Genomic DNA, 18,940 nt, shown 5'->3' with positions numbered 1-18,940 from the left:
TACAATCTATTTTTAAAGAACTGAAACTCCATGGAACCTTTATGAGTCAAATCCACTCCTGTGCCATCCCATGCCTCACTTAGTTTTTCACTGGATTTGTTTTATGATCAGCCTTTAGAAGTTGTCTTGATAGGATTTTTTTCAGTTTTGAGTTGCACATGAAAGAACACAATTTTATTTAAACAAAATTAAAAAATGAAAGAGAAATGTGTCTCCTTTCAGATACACTCATCCTTTGCAAAGAGTTGAAGTGCACTTTGTTAATTTGTACCTCACTACTTTGCATATGCTAGCTCCCCAAAATGGCAGCTTTACTATAGTTCTTGACAAAGACCAATTAATGTTGCTGTGAAATCTCAAATAAAAATTACATTAATTTTGAAAAATATATTACAAAACATTACTTATAATGTATTGAAAAATTACAGCTAGCATTAACTAAGAGGTATGAATGAATAAAGACATTGGCTGGATTGCTCACTACATTCCACATCCTAATGACATAAAAAACCCAAACAATGGGTACTTAAGAACAATTTGCACCTTTTCTATCAGCTTCATATAGCATGAACACTTAACTATTTCTTTCCTCCTTTCCCCACTCCCCTTTTCCTTCTCTCTCCCTCACACCCCATATTTATGTAGAAACTGGACCTTTAATAACTCCATTCATCTGAAGGAGTAGGTTGTGCCCACAAAAGCTCATGATACCATCTACATGGTTTTGTTAATCTTTAAGGCACTGCAAAACTTTTCATTGTTTTTTTTTTTAAGAGGTACCGTTAAGGTTGTAGGAGTGTTTCTTTTTATAAAGGGTCACTTCCATTTAACTGCAAGTCTACAAACTGTTCATCTTTCAGGTTTCTCAACCTTGCCAAGCTCAGTATCAGACACAAGCTCCCTACAGACCAGGATCCACCAACTCAAAGCAGCACCAGACTCTGCCAGAACAACAGATGCAACATCTGCAGACAACTCCACCTTTTCAATGATCAATACTCCTCCCCCAGCAATAGAACTTTCAAGATCCATGAGTCCTTACAGATGCCTATGACAACAACATGTGACCTCATCCAGTGCATCAGCCACCATCACAAGTACTTGGGAGAAACTCAACAATCACTATGCTTTTGAATGAACTTGCACGGAAAAATTATAAACGACAAACATCCTATTGCCTGTGGGTGTACTCTTCACAAAACTATCATTCCATATCTGACCTTTCAGACTTCTTCCTCAAAGGAAAACTGCATACCTTTAAAAGAGGAAGCTGGGAGCTTAAATGGCTAACTGAACAGAGACACTGGTTTTATTACTCAGAACACCACATTAGTAACCCACTAGCTCTCTTTTTGTCCTATAATAAATGCCCACTTCATTTTAAATGGTTTATTTTAACGTGTCAATTCCTTATGCTTACCTGTTTGACCTTGAATTTAGCTTTCACACACAGATTATCTTTCCCAGATCTTAAGAGCTCTATGGAGCTTGAAAGCTTGTCTTTGACTAACAGAAGTTGGTCCAATAAAAGCTATTATCTCACCCACCTTGTCTGGCTCATCTTTCAGACTGACATTTCCCAGATCTGCTCTCTCCCCAGAAGTGACAATGTTCATACTATTTCAGAACTAATGCTTCACTGTGTAAAAAGTGACACTTTTGTCATGGTGTCTTTTTCAGATCACACTAGTGCTTTAGTAGAAAGGGGTTGAAGGGTACAGTATGGTGGCTCTGAAGTGTACTTTGCAGCTTGTGGGGCGAAAGCCTGTTTAGATCCAGATAAGTTATGAAGATTTTAAAACGAAACTTGTGCATGCAAAACGTAACATACAATAAGGATTGACTTTTTCCCCCCTCCTGCCCTGTTTTTCCTCCTGTTGTTTCACAGGCACTGTACATGGATGTGTTGGTTAGGCAGAATCTCTCTTTCTATACACTATACCTAAACATTCTGTTCACTGGGCACATGCAGGAAAAATGAGTGGAATTCTTCATCTAAAATCCTATTTCACATATCTATGTGTGAGTCTATAAAAGGAATAATGCAATTTTTCAAAGGTAAGGCATCTGGAGTATTGTATTTTGGGGGTATTTTTACACTATTTTTTAGCCAGTAATACTTTCAACAGGAGCAAAAATGTTAGCGCCTTGAGGATTTTTAAATAGCATTTTTGCACTTCCCTTTGAAGTATAACCTGAAGAACCATGTTTAATTCAAATTTTGCACACCTTCTTGGAGGTTTATGGAAATGGAACCTACAATCTACTGGAGACCAGATCAAGGAAGAGCTAGAGGCTATTGGAACGTTATAAGAAGAGAAGATGACAGTTGGAAGACTGTCGTTTGGAAGACAGGAAGGCCAAAGGATACATTTTAATCTAAAACCTGAAAATAGCTTTCAATTCAAAGGCCATTTCTCTCCAATAAGTTTACTTAATTGTTTATACCTCAGGATGTTTGTTTTTTGTGGGATGAAATCAGCCCCCAATGTTACTTTTCACCTCAGCTGTTTTGTGGTTTAATGTAATTCAGGCCTAGCTACAAATCTCTTATGGGCAGTGAACTGCTGTACTGTTGCCATCATTTTGAAAAGACAGACACTAGAAACAAAGTAATAGTCATCAGCTGCTCTCATGCACGATTGCTGTATTTTGGGATAAAGCCACTTGGATGCATCTCATTCCTTCATGTTCCTAAGAAAGGAATAGGCCATAGGCTTACATGATATCTCCCTTACAAAAGCCATTGGCAGAAACTGAGCTATACAGTGAGCGTACAAAGAAACACCAAAATGAAATTCTGGGTGCTTTCAATATAAAGGTCAAAAGTACTAAACAAGAATTATAGTACCTAGGAACTAAACTGAGCTTTAAAGTACATCCAAATTTATAGCTTTAATTTACAAATTATGATGGCTGACTGGTTATGGTGGCGTATTTTAGTATCTTTATTTTCTATGCTGTTTTCTGGAAGAGTAAGATGTGTTGTGTCCAGTAGGTTCCAGAAAATATCAGTAAGATATATATGGCAAATGACTAAAATCTACCACATCCTGCTATATAATTATGTAACTAACTACAATTTGATATTTTTCCTGGAAGAGTAAATTCGTTATAAATCCTTAAAAAAAAAAAAAAAAAAAAAAAAAAAGGGTTTATTAGCAAAATTGAGTGCCACAGTGAAGGTCTTATTATGTAAACTATTATGTAAAATGTCAAAGCTGATTGAGGGGAATAGCAGGGGTGCTCTCATTATATTTATATCTTAATTGACAGAGCCAGAATTAGGGATGTAAGTGACTAATAGACTATAAGCAAAAGCTTATCAGATAGTCGACACACTAGTTGACTAGTCGCTTCCCCTGCTTGCTGCCTCTATCAAAACTTGGAGCCCAGGGTCAATGCGGTGTTTCAATCTTTGAAATGCACAAGAACTCCTGCTGGGGCTCTTGTACATTTCAAAGGTGGAACATGGAAGTTCTTATCAACTAATCGAATAGTCGATGAAAATCCCATCGACTAGTTAATCAAAATTTAAGATCCCTAGCCAGAATACTCTGCATGTACATTGCTAGCCATGTAAGATTTAATATTCTGTTCCGTCTCGTGTAAGTGGTTAAGTGTCTTGGATATTCACTTGTGTCGGATTACTTTTTCCATATTCAGGTGAACATTAAAATTTGTTCCTGAAAACACTCAAAACTCTTTGCATTCGAGTGGAGATCTATTAACATATTCTTTGAAGAAAATTAACTCAGTCAAATAGAGGCATAATCTAATCCTGCATATAGCCCTATAATATGTTGATTTTAACAATCCACATTTTAATGACATTTTTCAGTCTGAAAAAATACACTAAATATTTTACAACTCATGTACAAACTCTACACAGTTCTTGGAATCACTTTACTCATCACTATGTGCAGCTATAATCTTTGGAATGAAAAGATCACAGTGGATATAGGCAGATATTGGTTGGTCAAACAAGAAACTTCGTAGTTTCCATTAATGTCTATACTAATTGTTTTACCTCTTTCTTAAATTTGTTATCAATTTCTTCACTTACAAGTTAGTTACTAGATGTGGCAAGTGTCAATCTATCTGAAGGAGTATAACCAAGCTGAAATCTTTTCTTTAATATCTCATTCTGCAGTACACTGAAGGCAATATCATTAGCAAAAAATAAGGTTGACACGGTCTTATCAGGTTCATTATTTTTACATCAATTTATCTTTGCCTTTCAAAGACAGAATGTTCTGAAACCAAACTAGTGATGTTCAGGGCTGGAAACCTGTTTTCTATGGTTTTTGTAATAAGTACAAATCTTAGGTAGCATATTAATTAATAACTACAGAACATTTATAATTTGTTTTTAAGGTAATTGTTTTCATTATTCTAGTCCACTCACTTGTTTCCTACCACTTCCTTCGACTGACTATAAGCATCTTGAGCAAGATAAATGAATATACTAATGTTTGGTAATCACTAAACCTTTAGTATCTATATGCAGTTTTGACCACCAGATTTCACATGTAGTTAGAGGAAGGAACAATGCATCTGATTGGTGAGAAGTTAAAAATATAAATTAGCTAAGCTTTATAGAACCACATTTTATCAGATTTTCCTCTCACCATTCTTGAAGTTTCTGTATTTCAACAAACTGTTCTAATAAGCTCAACTCTACCATGGCATGACATTTCTTGTTTCCTAATAAGTATAGAAAGAACCTTGATGTTTCCATCATTTCTCTTTCAGTCTTTTTGTATAGTTAAAATCCTCATTTAATAAGAAGGAAATCAGTGAAGGAACCTGCTCAACATCTTAGATGTTCATAACACAAATGCAAGGACTATAGGGCATAAACAGGAAGAAATTTAAGTATTAGTCTGTAAGCTACATGATGAGGATTAGTATCACTACATGGAGACTTTTCAAAGACACTATAATAGAGGCCCAACAAACAGAAAGAGAACCGAAAAAGTGCCACTGTGGCTTAACAACCAAGTAAAAGAAGCAGAGAGAGATAAAAAGGAATTGTTTAAGAAGCAGAAGCTAAATCCCAATGAGGAAAATATAAGGGAGCATAAACTCTGTCAAATTAAGTGTAAAAATGTAGTAAGGAAAGCCAAAAAGGAGTCTGAAGAACAGCTAGCAAAAAACTCAAAGTAACAGCAAAATGTTTTTCAAGTACATCAGAAGCAGGAAGCTAGCTAAACAACCAGTGGGGCCACTGGATGATCGAGATGCTAAAGAAGCACTCAAAGATGATAAGGTAATTGCAGAGAAACTAAATGAATTCTTTGCTTCTGTCTTCACAGCTGAAGACGTTACAGACATTCCCAAATGTGAGCCATTCTTTTTAGGTGACAAATCTGAGGAATTGTCCCAGATTCAAGTGTTGAGGAGGCTTTGGAACAAATTGACAAACTTAACAGTAACAAATCACTGGGACCAGATGGCATTCACCCAAGAGTTCTGAAAGAACTCAAATGTGAAATTGTAGATCTGTTAACTGTGGTTTACAACCTATCCTTTAATCAGCTTCTGCACGTAATGATTGGAAGGTAGCTAATGTGATGTAAATATTTTAAAAGGGCTTTAGAGATGATCCTAGTATTTACAGACAGGTAAGTTTAATGTCAGTACCGGGCAAATTAGTTGAAACTATAGTTAAGAATAGGATTGTCAAACACACAGATGAACATAATTTGTTCGGGAAAAGTCAAGATGAATTCTGTAAAGGGAAATCACGCCTTACTAATCTACTAGAGTTCTTTGAGGGGGTTAACAAGCATGTGGATAAAGGGGGATCCAGTGGAAATAGTGTACATAGTCTTCCAGAAAGCCTTTGACAAGGTCCCTCACCAAAGGCTCTTAAGTAAGTTATGGGATAAGAGGGAAGGTCCTTTCATGGAGTGATAACTGGTTAAAAGACAGGAAACAAAGACTAGGAATAAATTGTAAGTTTTCAGAATCGAGAGAAGTAACTAGTGGTGTCCCCCAGGGGTCTGTCCTGCGACCAATACTATTTAATCTATTTATAAATCATCTGGAAAAAGGGGTGAACAGTGGGGTGGCAAAATTTGCAGATGATACTAAGCTGCTCAAGATAGTTAAGAATAAAGCAGGCTATAAAGCGCTTCAAAAGGATCTCATAAAACTAGGTGACTGGGCAACAAAATGACAAATTAATTTTAATTTTGATAAATGAAAAGTAATGCACAGTGGAAAAATAATCCCAACTATACATACAAAATGATGGGGACTAATTTAGCTATACCCACTCAAGAGAGAGATCTCATAGTCTTTGTGGATAGTTCTCTGAAAACATCCACACAATGTGCAGCAGCAGTCAAAAAAGTAAACACGATGTTAGGAATCATTAAAAAAGGAAGAGAGAGTAAGACAGACAATATTTAATTGACTCTATATAAATCCATAGTATGCCCACATCTTGAATACTGCATATCGATGAAGTCGCCTTGATTAAAAAAGATTAACAAAAGTTCAGAAAAGATTAACAAAAATTAGTAGGGATTTGGAACAGGTCCCATATGAAGAGATTAAAAGACTGGGACTTCTAAGGGGGGATATGATAAGAGGTCTATAAAATCATGACAGGTATGGAGAAAATGAATAAGGACAAGTTATTTACTTGTTCCCATGATGTAAGAACTAGGGGTCACCAAATGAAATTAATAGGTAACAAGTTTAAAACAAACAAAAGGACCTTTTGGTTCACACAGCACACAGTCAACCTGTGGAACTCTTTGTCAGATGACATTGTGAAGACCAGGACTTCAACAGGGTTCAAAAAAGAACTAGATAAATTCATGGAGATTAGGTCCATCAATACTTATTAGCCAAAACAGGTAGGAATGGTGTCCCTAGCCTCTCTTTGTCAGGGGCTGGAAAGGGATAACAGGAGAGGAATCACTTGATAATTACCTGTTCTGTTCACTCCCTCTAGGGCATCTGGGCTTAGGCACTGTAGGAAAATGGCTAAATGGACCTTTGGTCTGACCCAGTATGGCCGTTCTCATGTTCGTAAATATCCAAAACGTAAAACCTGGTGGTAATGGGGGAATTTAATTACCAAGACTTCTGTTGGAAAATGAATAAAGTAAAACACAAAATCTCCAAAATGTTCTTGGAATGTATTGGGGACAACTTCTTATTTCAGAAAATGATGGAAGTAACCAGAGGGACAGCCACTTGATTCTGATCAACAGGGAGGGCAATCTGGGGGGAAGTGATCATGAAAGGATAGCTTTCATGATTTTAAGTTAAGAAACGAATGAGAGCAGCAGAATAGGGAAAAAATACTTTGACAAACTCAGAGAACTGGCAGGTAAGTTCCTATGAGAAGAAAATCTAAGGAACATGGAGTAGAGGAGAGCTTGCAGTTTCTCAAGGGGGCAGTATTAAAGGCACAATTGCAAATCATCCTGATGGAAAGGAAAAAGAGGAAGAAACAAAAGGCCAATAAGGCTGCATCAGAAAGTCTGTAATGACCTGAAGATAAAAAAGGAATCCTATGAAGAGTGTAAACACGTACCAATAGCTAAATAAGAGTACAAAAGAACAGCATAGGCATGTAGGAACAAAATCAGAAAGGTTAAAGGCAGAAAATGCATTACATCTGATAAGGGCATAAAGACAATAAAAAGGGTTCTTTAAATTACAAACAAGAAAAATACAAAAAAAGTGTAAATCTGTTTAGCAAGAAAGGAAAGTTAATAACTGATGACATCAAGCTGACTGAGGTGTTTAATGTCTATTTTGCATCAGTCATCAAGAAAAAAAATTGTAAGTGTTACCAGATCCTCAACAAAATTAGTATTAACAAGGGCAAATGAATGCAAGCCAAATGAGATAAAAGAGTATAAGAACCAAGAGAATCTGGAGAATTACAGACCAGTCAGTCTGATTTTGATACCTGGAAAGATACTGCAATAAATTATTAAACAATCATTTTGTTACGCATCTTCAGGATAACAGGGTTATGATAATAGCCAGCACAGATTTTTTCAAGAATAAATCATGCCAAACCAATCTACTATCATTCTCTTAACAGGATTAATGGCTGGGGGATAGGCAGAAAGCAGCAGATATATCTTGATTTTAGTGAGCCTTTTGAAACCTTTTGTCCAATATAACATTCTCACATGAAAACAAGGGAAATGGGGTCTAGATTAAATCATTGTAAGAGTATCACTTTTCAAAAAGTTGCACACCTAAGAGTAGTTATCAATGGTTTGCTGTCCAACTGGAAGAGCATGTCTGGTAGGGTCCTACAGGAGCCATTTCTAAGGTCCAGCACTATTCAATATTTTAATTAATGACTTACATAATGGAGTGAAGAGTATGCTTATAAAAATCTGTGGATGACACTGAGCCAGGAAGTGCTGTAAGAACTTTGGAAGAACAACACTGACAAATTAAAGAACTTTGTTCCGCAATAAGTAAGATGAAATCAATAATGGAAAATAGTAGATGTTCAACTATAAAACGAGAAATAACTGGCTATGGAGTATTAATGCTGAAAAGGATCTCAGTTATAGTGGATCACAAACTGCATATGAGTCTACAATATGGTGCAGTGTCAAAAAAGATTAGCAGAGGCACTCCCCAAGTTACAAACATTGGGCTCACGAGCATCTTCACATACAAACAAACGCTCACCTCAGCCTCAGGGGAGCAGGGAAGAGGCACAGGTGGGGGTAGACAGCGGTGCACATGCTGGCCACAAGACTCTGGAGGAGTAGGCCGAGTGTAGGCAGAAAATGGCTGGAAAGAAGCAGGATTTTGAAGGGGAAACTGCTGCTTCTCTCCAGTTACATGGCTGCCCCCCACTCCTCCAGCTCATTCACTACCTCCTGGTGAGTGGGGGGTGGGTGCAACCCAGGGAGAATGGGTGGGGCAAAGGGCTGCCAGAGGTGGTGCTAAGCCCATGGGGAGATGGGCCAGGGGATGGAGCTAACCACATGAGCTGGAGGAGGCAGCTCAGAGATGCCCAGAAGTCCCCTTCAGAATTTCCATCTCTCTCCCTCCCTCATCCTCCTCTAATTAAATCTGCCTTTCCCTCAAGCACCAACAATCACAGTAAAATAAAAAACCTCATTTCTATTATTTTTCATTGCAAATATACAGTACGTCAGATACTTCATGGCTTAAATAGGCTTTTGTGGCCCGAGAACCGAGCTACTATTTTTAACACTGTTTCTATGGGAAACTTCATTCCGGGTTCAAAACAACCAAGTTACACATGAACTTTTGGAACACAACCTAAGTTGGGGACTTCCCGTATTCTGTGTTCTAACAGGAATGTCATACCTAAGATACAGGAAGTAACATCCCAGTTAGGGTTGCCAGGTGTCCAGTATTGACCCAGACAGTTCGGTATTTTCACCTCCAGTCTGGTAAAAAAAATTCAGAAAATACTGGACACCTAAAATGTCTGGTACTTTCTGACTTCTTTTCCAGCCAGGAGGCAAAAATACGGGGTGCTTACCTGGTTCTGCAGGGGAGCTGTCTGGCCTGGAGCAGGAAAACAAGATGGTGGACGGCCACCGGCAGCCTGTTAGGGCCAAAAAGCCTCAAAAGCATTTCTTAAAGGGGCCATGCTGTTTTTTTAAAAAAAATATTTTTTTTTGGCTTAACTCTTGGGGTCCTTTTTTTGCTCAACAACTTTGGTCTCCTCCCTCCCCTTCTTTCCCCCTCAATAGAAATTTTTCCCTGATTTTTTTTTTGGCGGGGAAGGGGGTGCGGAAGGGGGCGGTGTCGGTATTTTTGGTTAAACCATCTGACAACCCTAGTCCCAATCCGCTTGACACAGGTGAGACTTTATCTAGAAAACTTGCCCTCAGAGGTAAACTTAAAATGAGTAAAGGTCACTGGAAATTTGGTAACAGTATGTCAAATGCAAAAAGCCAATATTGCTTTATTTTATAAAACTCACCTCCTTAAAACACGGGGAAGGGTTTCTGATTTGCTCGAGCATAGCCCACTTGACTGTTGCCTGTCGTATGTTTCCATCATATTCTCTAGAACTCTGTGTACCACTGGGAGTACCTCTAGATCTTTCATATCCTGGCTCATTAAAATAGGGTTCTGCTACCAAGATGAGAGACTGGACAGACACCAACACCTATAAGGAGAAGCAATTAAATGAGTAAATAAAAAATTCAGCTCATTACATGGTGATAACCACTTGTTTTTAAAATTATAAATTTCAGTTTGTCTTCATTAAAAGCAATATTTTTATTTCACATTCATTAAATTATCTCTCAAAATATGAAGATTTCATACAAGTGAGGAATTGTGGTAAATATCCATTCCATCTGAAACAATTACCACACCTAAAACTAAAATCCATCATTCAAAAAAACTGTAAATCTAATCTAAAAATAAATTAGAAAAATATAAGAATATCAATATCTAGCTATATATTACCTTCACAGCTAAACATTTTTTGAATAAACTGAGCTGGCCCCACATGATGTGCTATCCAATATAGCACCCAGACTGTTTAGATATCAAGGGCCTGAAAAATATCGTATATGCTACCACATATATGCCAGTCTCTCCATATACCTGGCTACAAATGCCAGTCTGTCCATACACATGGCTACAAGGACATATATCTAACAATTTGCATGCAAAAAACCAGAAATTTACAAATACATTGTACATGACGATTATTCTTCCTATCCTAGCTCTTACATAGCTCTTGTCAGTAGATCTCAGAGAGCTTTACAATCTTTAAATGTATTTATCATCAACATTTCCGTAAAGTCTGAAATACTATTAAATCCACATTTACAGGTGAGGAACTGAAGCAGAGTGTCCACACTGCAATTAGACACATATAACTGGTCTAGGCCAGCTGACTCGGGCCTTTGGAGCTTGGATACGGGGCTGTTATAACTATGGTGCAGATGTTTAGACTAAGGCTCGAGTCTGAGCTCCAAGACCCTGCAAGGTGGGAGTCCCAGATCATGGGCTGCTGCCCAAGTAGCCACATTGCAATTATACAGACACTTAGTCTAAGCCCCCAGAATGAGTTAGGTGTCATGAGTCAGCTATACATGCCTGACTGCAGCAAAGACATCCCCTGAGGGGCTAAATGACATCCCAAAGTCACATTGAATGTTGGTGGTGCATAAGGGATCAAATTTGGGTGTCTTAGGCTGTTGCCCTAACCATTGGATCATCTCAAAGGGTTGAAAATCAGCCTTCAGATGAGCTAGAGGTGAGACTAATTTGTGAACTTTAAAAAGGTACAAACAATTCTTACAAAACGCTAGTACTTCAACAGAAAACTCTCAAGTGAAAAACCTTAGTTATTTAAAATTACAGAATTCAAGAGATGTGTAAAATAAGAAATAAGTTATAACATGAAATGAACAGTATATTGTAAGTTTTTGTGAAAACTGCTTAAAATCCATAATGAATGGAGGTAAAAATTCTAGATTTCAGGTCCAGATGCAGCCCAGGGATTTTGAGGCTAAAAGCTAAGCACAACAAGTAAAATCTGGATATTTATAAATGAAGCTGCATATAACATTACAAAGTACACATTAAAATTAAATAGCTGAAATGCAACTGCTTCACTATTACATGACACAACCAGTGTTCCCTCTAAGATTTTCCATCTTTGGGCAGGTTGAAAATTTTTATGTGCAACACCAATACTGAGATAAGTGGATGTGCACCCACCAGTACCAACAAAAACTGTAGATATACATATATATATTTAAATAGTCTGTAAGGATATGTCTACACTACAGCGTTAATTCGAACTAAGCTAATTCGAACTAACGCATCTAGAACTAAAAACTAGTTCGAATTAGCGTTTTGCTATTTCGAACTAGCATGTCCACATTAAGTGGACCCTGAAAGTAGGAATAAGAGATCCTCCGGAAAAGGGCTTTATTCCGGAGGATCGCGCCAGTCTAGACGCTTTTTTCCGGCTTTTCCCCAAGCCAGAAAAAAAGCGGCGGACATGTTTATTTAAATGGATTTCCCTATTCTGACTTACCTGCTTTGCATGCCTTTTCCGGAATTTGGGGCCAGTGTAGACGTAGCCGGTGTGTGTATGTGAGAGGAGAGATAAGGTTTATAATAAGGCTGTCGTCTTACTATCTAGTTCTTTCAGTATCAGATCTTAGGCCGAATCTCTTTATTGTTGGCATACCTAATGGATGTCATGCTTCATATTCAAAAGAAAAAGTTATTTTTATCTTTTGTTTTGTTTATCTAGACATTATTTGTCTATACATAGGTTTGTAACCTATCCTTTAAATCGGCTTCCGTACCTAATGACTGGAAGGTAGCCAACGTGACACCAATATTTAAAAAGGGCTCTAGAGGCGATCCTGACAATTACAGACCGGTAAGTCTAACTTCAGTACCGGGCAAATTAGTCAAAACAATAGTAAAGAAAAAAATTGTGAGGCATGTAGAAGAACATAATTTGTTGGACAAAAGTCAACATGGTTTCTGTAAAGGGAAATCATGTCTTACTAATCTATTAGAGTTCTTTGAAGGGGTTAACAAACATGCAGACAAGGGGGATCCAGGAGATATAGTATACTTAGATTTTCAGAAAGCCTTTGACAAGGTCCCTCACCAAAGGCTCTTGTGTAAATTACATTGCCATGGGATAAGAGGGAAGGTCCTTTCTTGGACTGAGAACTGGTTAAAAGACAGGAAACAAAGGGTAGGAATAAATGGTAAATTTTCAGAATGGAGAGGGGTAACTAGTGGTGTCCCCCAAGAGTCATTCCTGGGACCAATCCTTTTCAACATATTCATAAATGATCTGGAGTGAGGTAGTAAAGTTTGCAGATGATACTAAACTGTTCAGGATAGTCAAGACAGAAACAGACTATGAGGGACTGCAAAAAGATCTCACCAAACTGAATGATTGGGTAACAAAATGGCAAATGAAATTTAATGTGGATAAGTGTAAAGTAATGCACATCGGGAAAAATAACCCCAACTATGCGTACTGTATGATGGGGGCTAATTTGGCTATGACAAATCAGGAAAGATCTTGGAGTTATCGTGGATAGTTCTCTAAAAACTTCCACAGTGTGCAGCGGCGGTCAAAAAGGGAAATAGGATGCTAGGAATTATTAAGAAAGGGATAGAAAATAAGACACAGAGTATCTAACTGCCCCTGTATAAAACTATGGTACGCCCACATCTTGAATACTGTGTACAGATGTGGTCTCCTCACCTCAAAAAAAGATATTTTGGCCTTGGAGAGGGTTCAGAAAAGGGCAACTAAAATGATTAAGGGGTTTGGAACGGGTCCTATATGAAGAGAGATTAAAGTGACTGGGACTTTTCAGTTTAGAGAAGAGGAGACTGAGGGGGAATATGATAGAGGTCTATAAAATCATGAGTGGTGTGGAGAGGGCGGATAAAGAAAAGTTATTTATTAGTTCCCATAATAGAAGAACTAGAGGACACCAAATGAAATTAATGGGTAGCAGGTTTAAAACTAATAATAGAAAGTTCTTCTTCACACAGCGTGTAGTCAACCTGTGGAACTCCTTGCCAGAGGAGGCTGTGAACGTTAGGACTATAACAGAGTTTAAAGAGAAGCTAGATAATTTCATAGAGGTTAGGTCCATAAAAGGCTATTAGCCAGGGGATAGAAATGGTGTCCCTGGCCTCTGTTTGTCAGAGGCTGGAGAAGGATGGCAGGAGACAAATCGCTTGATCATTATCTTCGGTCCACCCTCTCTGGGGCACCTGGTGCTGGCCACTGTCTGCAGACAAGCTATTGGGCTAGATGGACCTTTGATCTGACCCAGTACGGCCGTTCTTATGTTCTAAAAAAGCGGAATTTTCACAAATGCTTATTATCAGCCTAATTATGCTCTCCCAATTCTGAAATGCATTTGAAAAATCCCACCCCAAAATACTACATTTAAAAAAAAGAGAACGACAGTGTTGAGCTCATAGGATTCAGTATATACAGAACATAAGCATTGCCATATTTACTACTCAAACCTTTTGCATTCTGGGTATTAGACATAGTAGACACTGAATACAGTATTAAAATATTAGCTATTCATGGCTTTGAATACTGTGCAGAGTCTTAATTAGTCTTAATGAAAAAGCAGGTCTGTTGCTCCATATTACGTTTTCAGATACCTAAAATCTCTCAACTGAATTCTCCACTTTCATCTGTGTTAGAAAATTATAAATTCCTGTAACATTCTGGGAGGTCTAACAATAATTTAATCTTTGAACAAGGGAAACATTTAATGCCTAATTGTTTCCAACTAATGTATTTAGTCCTGCAGCTGTTCTCCATTTAATAGCTATGAAGTATTTTTATTCCTCACAATCAAGACATTTTACAGCAGTGCTTTCTTACTACCTTCAAAATGAAACAGATAAAATAAAAACATGACTAGTAGATCACAGATTTTAATATAAAATTACAAACAATTTCTAAACTAGGTTTCTTTGTCATGAGCAACCTAACTTTCTACAGAAATATCACTAATGATTCCCTTCCCTCTCGCAGATGTAATCTGTAATTACCTAAATGAATAAAGAAAACATCTTTTGAACTACATCAACCTAAACCAAACCAGGGTAAAAGGCCTCTGGTGAACAAAGGGTTTCTGTCACATGCACCTTCATTCATTAAGTTTTAGTTAATGTTTTCCAAACTAGTATTCAGTTTATTCTCTCCTCACCCAATCAATAAACATTTACAAAGTAATTTGAAAAGCCAAAGAATTATGGCCCACATCATCTCTGTGTGTGAAAAATCTAGTCTGGAGAACAATTTTGTCCAGAAAAAGCTAGTTTAAAAGTACAAGATTATCTCAGTATATAGAAATAAAAAGCAAGCCCCAATGGGAAGGTCCTGGGTCATAAAACTACCTGTACTAGAGAAAAATCTCTGAGGTAAGGAAGGAATCAAGAGTATGCCAGGAAACGTAAACAAGCCGTTTGAATGCATGAACCGGCTCCGCTGTAGCTTTTATTTTGAATTTGTGCAACAACTGGGGAATTTACAGACTTTGAATTAAATTTGAATAATGTTCTGTGTAATTGACTATTTTATATTAATCAACTGCAAAATCCCAATACAGGTTGTACCTCCCTTAACCAGGACTTCCTGGTCCTGCAACAACTATAGTCTGGCATGGATCACGGATGTTCCTGGACCACAGAGCCTATGAAAAGGGAGTTCTGTAAAGGGCACTGGCGACTCAGCCAGGAGCCCAGAGAGAGGGAGGGGGAGGGGAAGGATGGCATGGCATGACATGGCAGGGAGTTCTGGCCCCAGCAGAGCTCCATAAGCTCCAGTGGCTGGGGAGCTCCAGCCTGGCAGTGGCAGTGGAACTCTGGCCCTAACCAGGGTGCTCCAACGCCAGCAGCTCAGGTCCCAACCCTGGTTGTGGAACTCCAGTCGCGTTCTGGCTCCAGCAGCCGGGGAACTCCAGCCCCAGCAGAAGCCAGGGAGCTCTGGCCCAGATCCGCAGCTCTAGCAGTGGTGCTCTGGCCCCAGGAGCTCCAGGGGGCTAAGGCAGCAGCAGGGGCAGGCTAGAGCCCTAGCCTGGAAGCATCATGGGCAATGGAGGCAAGGGATCTCTCCTGGTCCAGCAAATCCCCTCATGCGGGATCCAGTCAGGTCCCAAGGGTGCTGGACCAGCGAGGTCCAACCTGTAGCTGGGTTATTTTTAATCCCCATTCATTGCTGTGGCCAGTATAACACCACACATTTTGATTCTCAATTTTATTCACTTCATTTACCCATCAGGTTTTGGAAAAGCTTCCTTATAGTTATGGATAACACACTTCTTTTCCCCATCCATTTCTGGCTGTTTATGGTAGTATGCACTTTGGAGGCTGCTTTGTGTTCAACATTAACACCACAATATAGATATTAAATGATTCCTGCAAGATAACATTTCAATGTCTCAGCTTTTAAGTGCCTAGTCAAAATCACCACCTGGATGAAAAGCATCTATCTACACCAAGAAAGGTTGCAATAATGCAGGTAGGAAGAGAGAAGCATTTTGAAGAATTGATCTCCTCTACAATGCTTCTTACTAGAGAGCGCATTTGTCTTCAAATGGTTCTGTGTGCAGTCTAAGTGCCCCTTTGGACTTCTCAGTACTACCAGATGTCCAATAAGCCTCTGCAGCAACTGCTGCCAACTTTCAGGTGGAGACCAAACTATAACACTCCTGTACCATCTCCAGGCTTGATTACTGAAACTCAAATATTGGAGTGAAGCCATACATTTTGAATAAGCTCCCGCTGGTATAAATCATCAATCAGCTTAAAAACACAACAGACTGTAAGCAATCACTCCAGTGCTCTCCTTTCAGTGCTGACTCCCTACTGGGGATAGAGCCCAGACCATGTTTTGTCCAAATATTCAAAACCCTTGAATGGAATTGGCTCTCACTACCTGAGAAATTGCTTCTCCCTGAGACCATGAGCTCCCATGGCAGCTAAGATGAGACTGTTGACCGACAGAGGGGGAGGCTTGCACATGCAGGAGACAGAACTTTCACAGACCCTGCTCCTAGACTATAGACCTCACCGCCACAAGAAATGAGAATGACCGATGAGTTACTAGTTTCAGAACTAAATGTAAAATTTATTTATCTGGCTTTACTTTTCCTCTATAATTTCTGCACCCACCCAACTAGATACAATCATAAAAAAGCAAAGAAACAATATGTATTTTTTCAACAGATGTGGGAGAGAGAGAGAAATTGCAACTTCTATTATTGTAGAGTTTGGGGACAATAAGACATTACCAGTGACGGGAGCAATTTAAGTACCTATATTGTGCCTTGACAGGTCTCTCATTTTTGGGAGGTTTTTTTTGGGGAGGAGAGAGAGTAACACACCGAAGAGTTTATTTACATAAAGTATTAAGTTTTACAAGTATGTTCATTTTCAAGATTTTTCTGTTATTCCAAGTCATATAAAGAGTATTTGACAGATTGTGGATATTCTGTATCTATTATGACAGCGGCCTCAAATTCAGGAATTATTCAGCAGCCTAAAAAAGACATAGTCATGTATCATTTATTAGCATGAACAGCACCCATAGGGTATTGCAAACTTCATGTGTCATTAGGTTGATAATGTTCCAGGAGTTCAGTAAGCTCTTCACCTGCTTGTGTTAACATTTTAGCAAAATAATCACACTTTGAGGCTAGTTAATAATTTAAATCCATTTTTCAGATTTGTTTAATTTCTAGGAGAAAACATTCTACTTGTGGCTAAAATAGGACATAAAAGCTGATCACAAATACTATAATAGCACTTAAGATAACTATGACAATTACATATTGACAGTCATTATCTATTTGTGTATTTTACATGGAAAAACTCTTATGCTTCTTAGTTAGGATAGTTTCTCCTCTAATAAACTTTACTGTACATTTAACACTTTACTACCTGTCCCCGTGTGACACTTCCAGATAATGTGTAACAATTGTATGTTGCCCCATAGTTACTACCATAAGTTCAGTCAAATTTACTATTTTGAGAAAGAATATGGTGACAATCAGAAATAACTTTCAAATCAAAATGATTTTCTACCCCCTATATTTTCTTATGTAGTCACATTTTTTGTTAGATATAATGTAACTGAATAAAATCTTGTAAGTTACATGACAATGCAATAGTCCCGGGGGCAAGGCCAGCAACCAGTGCACTACTCCTGGCCCTGCTCCCAGGGAGCCCCCTGCCATCCCACACTGCTGCCTCCGTATCAGAGGCAGCAGCGCAGGGTGGCAGGCGGGAGCCAGTCTGTGAGGGGAGCCAGTTTAAAAACCAGCTCCTTGCACAGACCGGCTGCCTGCTACCTCTATATCAGAGGCATCAGTGTAGGGTGGCAGTAGCCCCTGTCCGCAGGGGTCTGAGCTGCCTGCAGATAAAGGCTCATTTGCCTCCCACAGAACAGCCTCTGTTAGTGGTGAGTCTGGGCTGCCATCAACAGAGGCTGCTTTGTGGCAGCCGTCCTGCCCTCTCCCGTTGCTGCTGCCTCTTGATAGAGGGAGCAGGCACCACCGCAGGAGCTGGTGCTAGGGGGAACCAGCTTTTAAGCTGGCCCCACCAGCACCAGCTCCTGCCTACCCTCCCATCACTGCCTCACTGCCTCTGTGGTAGAGGGGTGGGGGGAAGGCAGGCCCATGGAGCCAGCACTGTGTGGAGAGCCAAAGCCAGCTTCCCGTGCATATTGACTCCTGCCTGTCCTTGTCACCTGCCGCGCTGCTGCATCCAACAAAGGCAGCGAGATGGGTCAGAGGCAGGAGCCGGTGCTAGGGAGAATCAGCTTAAAAGCCAGTTCCCCCCACCACCAGCTCCACGGTGCCACCAGCCCTCTACCCGCTGTGTTGCTGCCTCTCTGTCAGAGGCAGCAGTATGGAGGGTGGGGAAGGCAGGCACATCCAGCAGCTTAAAGCCAGCTCCTCACAGGCATGGATTCTGGTCCCCCCTCACCCACTGCCTCTGATACAGAGGCAGCAGGGGTGGGAGATGAGAGAGTGTGTATAGCTGAGAAGATTAATCGATAAGCCAAGGCTTATCTGTTAATCCTGTAGTGGACTACACACTGACATCCCTAATTTTGATACTGTCAGAAAACTTCCAAAATCAAAATAGAACACAGATTTCATTGAAGCAGCCAGCAGAACCCTATGTTTCAATAAAAATATTATGGACAGTGCAGAGTACAGGGCAGTGCTCTCCTGGTATCAGAGGGATCTTAAGCCTTAACTGTTAAAAAACAAACACACACACATCCCTAACTGGATTTTTCCCCTCAGATATTTACAGAATGTGTTCTTAAATTAAATTTCAACTTTCTAAGTGAATCTTTTATCTGCCATGCTATTTTACTGTCCAATTGCATACACAGAACAAAACAAAAACA

The 18,940-nt window shown here is 39.2% G+C and overlaps 1 protein-coding gene and 1 long non-coding RNA gene across 4 annotated transcripts in view; one reads left to right on the top strand and one right to left on the bottom strand.

The window, feature by feature from the left end:
* Nucleotides 1–4,266, top strand: part of LOC112547151 (uncharacterized) — a 50,199-nt gene extending 45,933 nt beyond the window's left edge. For 2 of the 3 annotated variants that reach the window (XR_012902855.1, XR_012902854.1), the window contains exon 3: nt 861–4,264. This is a non-coding gene — a long non-coding RNA (uncharacterized LOC112547151). Of the gene's footprint in view, nt 1–860 lie in introns of all 3 variants that reach the window. The other variant, XR_012902856.1, reaches the window with a different exon arrangement.
* The window catches only part of BIRC6 (baculoviral IAP repeat containing 6), a 343,022-nt gene that overhangs the window by 10,728 nt on the left and 313,354 nt on the right, over nt 1–18,940 (bottom strand). Inside the window, exon 72 of the mRNA XM_075924970.1 lies at nt 9,962–10,150. Coding sequence (XP_075781085.1) covers nt 9,962–10,150 — 189 coding nt within the window. The remainder of the gene's footprint in view (nt 1–9,961; nt 10,151–18,940) is intronic.

Source organism: Pelodiscus sinensis, chromosome 3 (genome assembly GCF_049634645.1).
Source record: "Pelodiscus sinensis isolate JC-2024 chromosome 3, ASM4963464v1, whole genome shotgun sequence".
In the NCBI taxonomy this organism is placed as follows: domain Eukaryota; kingdom Metazoa; phylum Chordata; order Testudines; family Trionychidae; genus Pelodiscus; species Pelodiscus sinensis.
Note: the sequence above shows the minus strand (reverse complement) of the source record. Positions and strands in the feature narration are given on the sequence as shown.